This window comes from Macadamia integrifolia, unplaced genomic scaffold, assembly GCF_013358625.1.
Source record: "Macadamia integrifolia cultivar HAES 741 unplaced genomic scaffold, SCU_Mint_v3 scaffold_170A, whole genome shotgun sequence".
Lineage (NCBI taxonomy): Eukaryota > Viridiplantae > Streptophyta > Magnoliopsida > Proteales > Proteaceae > Macadamia > Macadamia integrifolia.
Genome location: NW_024870628.1, coordinates 152,622 through 164,560, shown reverse-complemented (window position 1 = coordinate 164,560; position 11,939 = coordinate 152,622). Strand labels below are relative to the sequence as shown.

Here is an 11,939-nt window from a genome sequence, read left to right as displayed (position 1 = left end):
CATCCTAGTTAAACTGTTTAGCTAAACAGGCATTCACAGTGCAGCCCCAAATAATGGCTGAGCCAAGCCCGATCGAGACTAGCCCATCTTGACTACTTGACACACATACCTACCACTATGGATGATCCATCCTTCGTGAGTTTAGAAAAAAAAAATTCTTTTATTTAATATATATTTGTCATTTCATCTTCCCAATCTCAACATTCTGTAGGCACTGACACACACCATCCCATGAATATCTCAATTTTAAATCATGGTTAAAGAGAATGAATGATACCACTATACTTTGAAAGTGTTTGAAACCAACTTTTTGCAATTAAAGATATGTTTGTGTAATTTCTTAGAATGCATTATCCGCCCATAATGCATACCAAAACCCAGCTAATTTGCATGCAGGTACCTTCTTTGTATGTGGGAGAGAAATTCTAAAACCTGTCACAAGAGGTAAAATCAAATTAAAAAAAGAATGGTACCTGTTGAGTGTGAAGTTATGAATAGGTGAATTGAATAATTCATTGTTGCGAACGGAATTGTTACAAACATGACAACGAGGTTATGGAAGGGAAATTGATTTATAACAAATTAACAATGCTTCCATTAATAATTAGAGAGTTTAATCAATGATTTCATAGTTGGGTTCATTTTGTGATTTCAATATTAGATTGATTAGTCATCATTAATTTTAATATTAATTATCTTCCACATAAGATGCTAAACAATGATTTCACTATAATTACATTTATCCATTGATTTCAATAATTTATATTCCTTATACAATTTATTCCTCTTTACTCTTATCACAACATGAATATATCAAATCAATTTCACCATTCCTGATTGTTTACTTGTTTGACTTGGGGAAGTGTTTTTACCAATCTTTCCTCGTTACAAATTATGAATATAGGATTTTGATGTGGTTTGAACCTGAAAACAACTTGATACTTGATTTAAATCAGCCTGATGATAAAAAGCCAAAATGATCGGAAGGTATACTGGATCAAAACCAAATTGATCAAAAATTGAAATTTCTTAACGAATTGATTTTGATTTCACTCATTCCGAGATCAAAACCGATTTAGCCTAGTCAAAACAGCCCATTTGACATCCTTACGTATATCTAAAATGGCATCTTAATAAATATAAATGGGTGTAGAAAGTGATTCTGGGGCGTCTGCCAAACGTCATTCTTTCTTTGTTCCTTTTCCCTTTTTTTTTTTCATTAGCAATTAGAAAAACGTCTTTGAAGGTTGAAAATACTTTCTGACAGCAGAATTGTTACTAAATTTAGCCTAAATGATTTGAATTAGGTTTTTTTCTAATACATCTTTGAACCCTAAGGCTCCGTTTGATTGCAATGGGAATTTAAAGGGAAGGGAAGTAAAATTTTCGTACTTTAAAAAGAAATATTTATAATCATTATTTCATGTGATTGTATAAACTATTTAATTTTTTAACCATATTTAGTTAAGATATATTTTACATGTAATTTTTATTTTACATATTATAGCAAAAGGTTTTAAATACAAATTAAAGTGAAATTTTATAACCAAATATGGAATGTTTTGAAGTTGATGTTAAAGTCACATGGGTAATGATTATATATATTTTTCTTTTTTAATTATGAAAATTTTCCTTCCCTTCCCTTTAATTCCCCTTACAACCAAACATAACCTAAGGATGTAACTCATTTTTTGCAAGAGAACATTTCTTTAATCAACATACATTCTGAGTCCGATTCTCATTACTTCCTTGGGATCAGTTCTACAGTTTCTTTAGTTTTTCATAGGAGTTGACATTGATTCGACTCGTGTGTGTACGTAGAAATATACACTTGTGTTGAGGGAATAGTTGAGCCGAAGGTTTGAACACCCTTATTCCCGCCACCCCTCTGCTACCCGTCCCCCCAAAATGAGAAAATTATTTTGAACCGAATCAAATCAAACCATTTAACCTGAAAATACCATTTAACATCCTTCTTAGAAAGAATTCAACTTTTAGAACCAAATAAGGCTTACCAAGAGGCATAACTTTTGGCTGCCTGGGTTGGCTGCAACCCCTACTGGCAGCCCAAGAAATGAAATCCAATAGAATATTTTTTTTAAAAATATTAAAATTGAAAAAAGTATTTATTAACCCAAAGGAGAGGGTGAAAGATCTCATTTATTCGACTGTCAGCGGGGTTTGTAGTTACCTGCAGCCAATTTTTATATTTTTTAGAAAGGAAACATGATCCGAATAAATAAATAAATAATTAAATAACCTTAAAAACCGGCACAAGCAAAATAGGTGTATGAGGAGTCCTCCCTTAGAGAGGTGGTGCTAAAATCATTTTGCCAACCATTTTTCTTGTTTTATTTATAAGAAATAGGAAAGATACTCACTACATTTAACATGAGCCAAACAAGTGGTTGGGTCTTCACAACTATAAAACACTAACATATAATTTTACTTTCTACTAAAAAACCAAAAGAAACATAATTTTAGTAGAAGAAAGGAGTTTAGGACCCCACAGACTAGAACAAAATCACTGAGGATAGACATGAACAGGAAGCCGAGGTTCCACAAGAGCAATAAGAGGGAACTTCCTAGGTGTCGACAACCCAAAAATTTCCTCCATGTTCAACTCCTCCGGATTCATTTGGTTAGGTAATTTCCACACAAACCCATGTAAGAGATTAGCCAAACTTGATTGAATCACTTTGAGCCCAAGACTGTACCCCGGGCACATCCTCCTTCCTGATCCAAATGGCAATAGCTCGAAATCTTGTCCTTTGACATCAATCATATTCCCAATGAATCTCTCTGGTTGGAATTCATCGGGAGCTTCCCATAATAAAGGATCCCTTCCTATGGTCCATGTATTGACAAGTACTCGAGTTCCTTCTTGAATATCATAACCATTGAGTTCAAGATCTTCGCGAGCAATTCGTGGTACTAGCATTGGTGCCACTGGATGCATCCTCATTGTTTCTTTAACAATGGCGTTGATGTATGGAAGGTTTGCGATGTCTTTCTCTTCTACCCATCTATCCTTGCCAATCACTCTATCTAGCTCTTCTGAAGCTTTTTCAAGGACCTCTGGCTTCTTCAAGAGCTCAGAAATTGCCCATTCCACAGTTACAGCAGAGCTCTCTGTGCCTCCCGCTATTAGGTCCTAAGCATAAAAAAAAACCATAACAAGATTAGATGATGCAAATATCCATCCCCTAAAATTTAAAAGGATCTTAATTAAATAACTCTAATCAAAAGGGCGCTTCTACTTTTAATTGAGGACAGAATTACTTTAGAGAGAGAGAGAGAGAGAGAGAGATGAAAATAGGTATCCATGTCTTGGCTTGATTAGTCTTGTGACTTATACTGACCTCACAACTTCAAAGACTGGGTCATTATAAACTCCCTCTTATCTTTGACTAAGGGGGTCAAAAACAAATTAAAATAATAAAATGAAACGGCAAGGGAATCCCATTCCCACCCATCTAACATTCTCACGTCGAGACAAAATTGAGTTGGGCGAAAAATATCTTAGTGTGCCTGGGCGGTAGTTGGTCTTTTTATATTCAAGATTAAGGTTTTTTTCTCAAAAAAAAATTTTTTTTAATAAAAAAATAAAATTAAAAAGAAGGAAGCACAACTGCATCAACAAGTGGAGTTAAATTCAAGAAAGAGGTTTGACCTTAAGAGAGAGAGAGAGAGAGAGAGAGAGGGAGAGAGAGAGAAAAATGTACCTGAGTAAACGCCTTCACACCACTCCGTTGGAGCTTAACTTCAAGGTCAGGATCATCTGCAAGCTGCAACAATACATCAACCATATCCTTTGCCACATAATTTTCCACACCCTTCCTCGTTTCATAATGTTCATCAATCACATGCTCTAAAAACCAATCAAACTTCTTACTTAAAACCTTCATCCTCTTCACATATCCTTGAAAATCCAAGAAATCAATCCATGGAATCCAATCACCTAAGTTCATTACTCCATTAAGCAAGAACAACTCATCCAACATCTTCTTAAACTCTTCCGGAGTCACGATCGACGTCGTAGACTCATCCAAATACTTCTTCCCCAACACCATCCTGCTTATAACATTGAGACTGACATTAGAAAGATGATCTTTAAGGATGACCGGAGCTCCGGCGGAGTTGAAAAGCCCTTTAAGGAGCTCACGGGTCTCTTCTACACGAATGTACTCGTATGATTCGAGACGTTTCGCACTGAACAGCTCCATAAGACACATTTTACGAGCTTGACGCCAGTAAGGTCCATAAGGGGACCATGTTATATCGGAATAGTTGTAAGTTGTGTATTTGCCGGCGGCGGTTTTTGGTCGGGAAGCAAATTTCAGGTCATGGGTTTTGAGGATTGATTTGGCCATGTCGACAGAGGAGGCAACAAGGACTGGGTATGAACCTAAGTGGATTTGCATCAAGGGTCCATACTTGAGGGAGAGTCTATGAATTGAACGGTGAGGGAGGGAACCTATGAGGTTGAAGTTGCCGATGATCGGCCATGGTTTTGGTCCGGGAGGTGGGTTTAGTTTCCGGCGACGGATGTGGGTAGAGACTAAGATGAGTACTAGTGCAGTGACCCATGCCACAGCATAGAAAGACCATGAAGGAATCTCTAACTCCATCACTCTGGTGGTGAAAGTTGGGCTTGGCTAGCTATGAAGTGGCTGTTTAGGTTGGTTTGAGGAGAGGAGAGGGGAAGGGGTTGGAATTTATAAGGGGAACCTATCGGTGAGGCCCGGTGGTGGGTCTTATCTTGCCCAAAAAAAAACAAAGAAAGGGTTGGTACTGGGTATCATTGCTTGCTTTATGGTTTCCACTGTAACCTTTGATAATTAGTTTCGTTTTTTACAAAATCAACTTTAAGGAAATTTCTTAGAATACCCAAAGAAGATTCCAAGTTGATTTGTGGTGACTGAAGGGTCTTGTTGAACATCAATGGGTAGTTGAATCTGAACAATTTCTCAATAATGGTGTTGGAAACTTACTTACCATTGATTTGGACAATAATGCATTTGTTTTCACATCTGAATCCTGATCATTATGGATTGTCTTTATCTGAAGGCCTTTAATCAGCATTTTTTTTTTTTTAAGTGTTAATAGGATAGAAAAAACTAATAGAGAGGAAGAAAGAGCATAGTGGCAATAACTGGAATGAGACCTATAGTGGTAGGGGTGTCATAAAAGCCCGGTCAACCCGAACCAACCTTAGCCCGCCCTGAGCCCAAATAGGGCTTAGGGTTGAGATTTTTAGGCCTGAGGTAGCGTTGGGTTGGGCCTGGGTTGAGTTCTCAACCCAAACCAACCCAACCCAACCCAACTATGTTTATTAAGTATATAATCATATAAATATGCTAATAATTATTAATAGGTACTTATAAAAAAAAATATTTCATTTTTCACAATCTACACATATACGAAAACTTTGGTCTTTGACCTTTGCAATGCAACAAGATCAAACAACCAAGTAATTGATAGTATTGGGTTGGACTGGATTGTTGGATTGGGTTGGGCTAAACCCAATAGGGTTGGGCCTGGACTGAGATATCCCAGCCCGACCTAGGGTTGGGCTGGACTTAGGTTGAATTAAGAGACCTTAGGGTTGGACTGGGATTTTTAAACCCAGCCCAACCCGGCCCACTGACACCCCTATATAGTGGTGTATAGCAGGGGTTGTTTCTTGTAGGGCGCCCTTGAAAGACATCGGCGTTTAGGGCCATAGCCTAGGGGAAGTATGTTTATTTGTCTTTGTTTTTTCCTCCCATTATACATGGTACTATATGGTTAGGGAATTGATGGATTGATTTGAAGCATGAATTTGAATTCGAATTCAAATTCAAATCCAAATTTAGATATAGTTTCAGACTGAATGCGCATCAGGGGATGCATAAGAGATACATTTTGGAAAGGTTCTAAAACCTTATAAGGGTTTGTGAACCTTAAAATATAGTAATGAACCTAACTGAAGGGTGAATAAATACTTCTCACTATAGTTTAATTAACAAAAGAAATTCAAACTGGATTTATGACCATTGACTTCCAAGATTGGCTGGCACAACTTGTACGTAACCTTGCTTCTTTCATTTAAGTCTTCATAAAATTAAAAAAAAAAAAACATAACAATAAAAAAAACCTTCCATTTAAGTGGTGCTTAATTACCCTTATAATTCAGAAAGGTAATTCTCTAATTTTATTTCAGGATTGAGTTTTCTATCTGATTGCATAATGTACAATAGCACCTCCTTGTACATGTTTATCTCTCAGTCTATCATTAGTGGTTAAATATGCCATTTAATAAAAAAAAAAAAGATAAGAAAGAGATAGAGATAAAGATTAGCATTATAACTTTGGTGAAGGGTTTTCAAAATATCTCCATCTTCTCTTCCAAATTAATAGCAAACAAACAGAAAGAAGAGTCTTCCTATAATTTCAAAAATTCTAAGGTCCTCCGTCTTTCTTCCTTCCCATTGCCTGACCTGCCCCCAACAACCTATCTCTTGACTTTTATATTTAGGTATTACGAGTTCCTAAGAATAATCGCTTCGAAGGAGCAGAGAAGGGTACACATCTTGACACCATTCAGAAAAAATTAAACAAAGACAAAGCATTCTGTCCTCTTCCTGGAAATTTAAAAGAAAATGACTTCACCCAGACTTTGGAAATTTGGACTACATGAAATGGATGCAAGATGTGGAATTATTTTTTTATGAAATAGGGAGAATTGGAATCCGCTGGACTACATGGAATTATATTTTTTATGGAAATTCTTTCACTCAATTTCGTCGAGTATTCCCATAATATTGAAAGGATTGAGTTTGTTTCCCAAAACCATAGGTGAAGAAAGAATTCCTTTTAGGCAACTTTTTCAAGATCAGTCTTGACAGACCCACCTTTTATCAGTATTACAGCCTACAGATCTAGTTGGTGCATCCCATGTTTTAAGCTTGGATTGTGGATACACCTTGCCCTAATGGTGTCAATTGACATGATTTACCAATAGGGTTGATAGCTTAGTAGTGAAAATGCCCTTAATTCATCACCGCTTGAGTCAGTTCATTGTAGGTTCAAGTCTTGGCATGTCCTGGGGGGTTATGATCACTATCATAGAGCACCATTTTTCATTACCCAAAAAAAAAAAAAATTTGTAGGATTTTGGTATTTCAATATGATATAAAAGACAGAGTGTTGATATCGAAATCGGATCATACCAAAAATATTTTAAAATTTTCAATATCAATTATTTCAATACATTTGTTGTTTTTGTCATTTGCAGGATATATCATATATGCGGTTGATAATTCAATATTCAGTTAAAAAATGTAAATTGGTACGGTTTAGTATACATTGAACAGTTTTATCTAAGAAATCGATACTATATGAACCGAGAAAGATACCCTTTTCATATTGAAATCATAATAAATTTCCTATAGGTGGTTTGGTAAGATTTTAAACGATCAATTTCGGTATCAATACTAATCATTGGTACCAAATTGAACTCTTACCTTATCAGCTCCTCACCTAAGCCTGCATCTTTTCCAACCCTTTTACATTAGTCCACATTTTGTCCCCCTTTACTTGATCCAACTCCTCTCCAATTAGTATGTCTCTCAATTAGTATTCAATTAGTCATCCAACAGACATCCCAACACATAGGTGCACATCCTTAGGTCTATCCAGCCGTCAAGCGACTAACTGAGTGACCCAGTAATTATCGAGAATCTTTTTTCCCTTTACCCCGACACTTGTTTTATCTCAATCAATTCTTGCCGCAGTTTCTTCCTTGATCGAACCCAATATATCCCCAAAAGCTTTCCTACCCAAATCCACCATTGCCTAACCCATCATCTATCCGAATCTACCTTTGTATCTAACCTTCCAATGCCTGAACATATGAACCATCTCCAAATTAAACCCACCCTTATTCAAGAATCAGTTCTGAAATTACTTTCTCTACTCATGAACCTCCCCCAAGTCAATCCCATTCTTTATCAATATCCATTTCAGAACTCTTAATCATACCCTATATCTTGGTGTTCCTTATTAATTATTAGGGACCACCAAAATGATAGAATCTGGTGCTTTAGGAACATTCATTCCATTGTCTCCTTCCTTATAAGCAATAATAATTTCTTTTTTCCCTTCCATCTATGCTTTAAATTCTTCCTCTGATAAGCTAAATCTTTGGTCTTCCCTCAATAATATCTCTATTACTATTGGGAGGGATTACTGGTTTGGTAAAGGTTTCTGCTCAAATATCTCCATCTTCTCTTCCAAATAACGAACTTACAAAAAGAAAGTCTTCCAGAAATTTGGAAATTTTCAAGGGGTCCTTCTTCCTTCCCTCTGCCTCCCAACAATCCATCTCATTTTCCTATGTTCTTAACAGCAATTTCTGCGAAGGTGGAGTGAAGGTTCCCTGTTGATTACAATGAGGATGAAAGACAAAGCAGTCTGTCCTCTTCCTGGAAATTTAAAAGAAATTGACTTCGCTTGGACTTTGGAAATTTGGACTACTTGAAGTGGAAGATGTGGAATCGATTGCTAGGGTCATACATTCAATTTGATTGTTGAGATTTTTTTTTTTTTCCCAAGAAAAAAAATTAGATTAAAGGAGAAATGGTAGTACATCAATATTTGGATTGGATAGGTTAATGTTAGAGAGACTGTTCATGAATCTATAAGCTAAATACCTCAAAAGGAGTACGACGTTTTTGATACGCCTGATCCAAAATGATGTTAGAGGTAATGTTTCCCTTCATCCATGGTATTCCTTTTAGCAACTTTTTAGGGTTCATCAGATTAGATCATTAGAACTATTAAATATATACTATCAAAATAAAGGTTACCTGTTTGAAGTACAATGTAAAATAAAATGGAAGGGAACGGAAGAAAAGGAAAATTTTTGAATTAAAAAAAGAAAAAGAAGTTTTGTAATCATTACTCCATTATGATTTCAAATCAATCCATATTTGGTTATTAAATTTTATTTTAATTTATATCCAAAATATATTGTTATAAAATGTAAAATAAAAATTAATTGTTAAAACTAAAAAGTATCAATTTTAAATATGATAAAAACATTTAAATAATTTATACAATCATAAGATATCAGAAGGTCAACAATTACAAAAAAGTTTCTTTTTTAAATTTAAGGATTTTATTTTTCTTTTCTTTAATTTTCCCTTGCAATCAAATATAGCCCTAAATATATCCTATAAACATAGTATTAGCAAAACATGTGCTAACACTTAAAACAAGGTAACATAACCTAACACATTTATGAATATAGTGAGGTTAGTGAGCCATGCAAATTTGATTTTTAAAATATTTTTTAAGTATTTTTTTAATTAAAATGACCAAATAACGAAAATGCCTCTAAAGGGTCAAAACCATTAAAATAATATGCATTCATTCATGAAAAGCAAGTTGAATGCGTTTCAAGTCATTAAAATACATGAAAATGCACTTCATAAAATTTTTCAAGAATTTTATTATATTTTTCTAAATAAAACCTAAATTACTCAAATACCCCTTTTGAGGGGCAAAATGGTAAAATCACAAACCAATATTTTGACCAAATCTGTTCAAAATACAAAGCCAGCAGAAATGGTAAAATCAAAGTGTGCTATTTCACCTCAGCAGAAAACCCGAACTTGGTCTTTAAACCCCTTTCTTTTGTGAAAAATTACATGATTATCCATTGTTAGATTTGCTTCAACATAAATACTCATGTTCTGTTTCACTCAACAGATTTACGCAAAACAAGTTTTCGTATTACAAATATATCCAAAACAGTGCTTCCATATACTTTGTCCTTTTTATGCCTACAAATTGGACACTTTTGCCCCTAACAAACTTCTTCTAAAATCAACCCCAATTCAAACCATCCCATTCCAACTTTAAAAGTCTTAGAGGGAAAGGAAGAGGAGGGGGAGGAAGGAGATCCAAAAAACTTCCGTTGTAACATCAATAGCTGAAGAAGAAAGAGTTGTAGAGAAGTTGATATATATATATATATATATATATAATTTTGGCATTTAAAGCCTTTTGGAATATATTCTCTTTTCCTTTTCTGCCATTTTTGGTAATCTCTCTGTACTGCATTTGTTCATCTAAGTATTGGGATTTTGATTGATTTTTCTCAAGAATTTTGGCGAGGATTCTATGCATCTGGAATATTTTTTTTTCTCCTTCTTCCGGGTTTCTTTGAATTCTTGTTTATCGTTTGTGCGGATTTGGGTAAAGAATCGTTAGTCAATCTTTTGATCACAGTTTCTGAAGCAAAAGGTATGGAAGGTTTTAGACGGATACAGAAGTCTTGGAGATTTGGCACTGCCTTTTTTTTCTTGCTTTCATGGGAGTTTTAGATTTGGATCACTTGATTAGAAGACTGCAAAGAAATTTAGCGAAGATGGCGTCACCTGCTCCAAGTACTCCAGTCGTGGCTATTAGTCCTCCACCACCAGCTTCGACTTCTAGTTCCCCACCAGTGGCTTCTTCGACTACAAGTCAACCACCAAAAGCTTCGGCTTCTAGCTCCCCACCAGCGCCCAATAAGCATCGACCAAATGCTGAGCACAATTTCAATGATCCGATGGAACCCCGATGCCATATGAGCTCCTCTGCTTGTCATGGGGCGAGATTACAGTGACGAGTGGGGTGGGGACTGTGGGGCATGAGGAAGAACATGGCGTTGGTGTGAAGATAGACATCGGACCTTTTAGGGCCGATTGGAGGAGAGAATTAAGACTTAAATCGAAAATATTATGACCGATTGTAGAAGAATACATGCCCAACAGGTAGGCATACAATGGAAGGAATACGAAAATGACTATTATGGGTATATTTGTAATAGCAGAACTTGTATTGGGTAAATCCGTTCAACAGAACATAACATGGTTATTTTTGTAATGACAAACTCAATAGTAGATAATCATGTAATTATCCCTTTATTTTTTGCAAAAATGACTGAACTTTGTTTAACACATGTTAAAAAAAAAAAAATACAAAATAAATATAAAGATAAAACAGGAAAATGGAAAACTTGCCCTTGATGAATGGGAGAGTCTCGGATCAGTAAATCCATGTTTGACTCACCAGAAACCTCCTTCGAGGCTGTCGAAACTTAACTTGAAAGATGGCACTTCAAATGGCAAAAGGTGTAAACCAGAGGTATTTGCAGAATTCTAGGAAATTATTCGAGGGGGGGTGGGGGTGTATGAGAGGTCTGAGACTGTCATTGGCTAAAGGGGATGAAGGGCTTCTACCCTTCTAGCAGCAATTTTTTTTTTTTTTTTTTTTTTAAATTCAAAATCTCCAACCCCATGGCCTCCAAATAGCCAGACTTTTATATTCAGAAAGAGGGTCAAATCCAGAATTCCAGATCCAAAACCCGGCTCAAGGCATGGGCTGCAAGTAGGGGTGTCAACTGGTCGGGCCGGTCTGGTTTTGGTCGGGCGTAATCGGGCTTGAAGACTTTCAAAGGCTACACCGTGTCCGCCCATTTAACTAATCGGGCTTAGTTATTAAGGGCATGGTACACTTTATATTCGGTCGGTCGGCCTCGGGCTATAATCGGGCTTTAGTCGGGCCTTAATCGGGCTACGGACATGTTTAATGTTAAACGGGTTTTAACCGGTTTTTAAACGGGCCCTCTTTAAAATATGCACTTATATTCCGGCCCACTCATGCAAGCCTAAAAAAATGAAAATAAATCAATAAATGATACCAAATATAACCATTATTTAAAATGTGAACATGTTTTTACTTTTTAGTTTTTATTCTTTAATTTGGGGGGGGGTAAAATAGGTATTCTACAATCATTAAAGGGTCGGGCCAAGTCGGTGCACAATAGGCAGATTTCGGTCAGGCGTTATTCGGTCGGTCTCGGTCCGGCACCGAACGGTCCAAGTAGCAAAACCGAGACCGACCAG

At 36.0% G+C, this 11,939-nt stretch overlaps 1 protein-coding gene across 1 annotated transcript; it reads right to left on the bottom strand.

Moving 5' to 3' along the window:
* Positions 1-2,328: 2,328 nt before the first annotated feature.
* On the bottom strand, positions 2,329-4,704 carry LOC122070984 (trimethyltridecatetraene synthase-like). The gene is made up of 2 exons (XM_042635245.1): positions 3,726-4,704; positions 2,329-3,154 (listed from the first exon to the last, which is right to left on the bottom strand). Exons 1-2 carry the CDS (start codon positions 4,629-4,631, stop codon positions 2,525-2,527), a joined length of 1,536 nt encoding a protein of 511 aa, XP_042491179.1. The 5' UTR covers positions 4,632-4,704; the 3' UTR covers positions 2,329-2,524.
* Between the last annotated feature and the right edge of the window lie 7,235 nt (positions 4,705-11,939).

Bases quoted from the DNA above. Each gene is read 5' to 3' on its own strand.
- LOC122070984 (XM_042635245.1), bottom strand. From the start codon at position 4,631: ATGGAGTTAGAGATTCCTTCATGGTCTTTCTATGCTGTGGCATGGGTC. The intron at 3,155-3,725 runs GTACATTTTTCT...TTTTATGCTTAG, and splicing joins GTGTGAAGGCGTTTACTCAG to GACCTAATAGCGGGAGGCAC.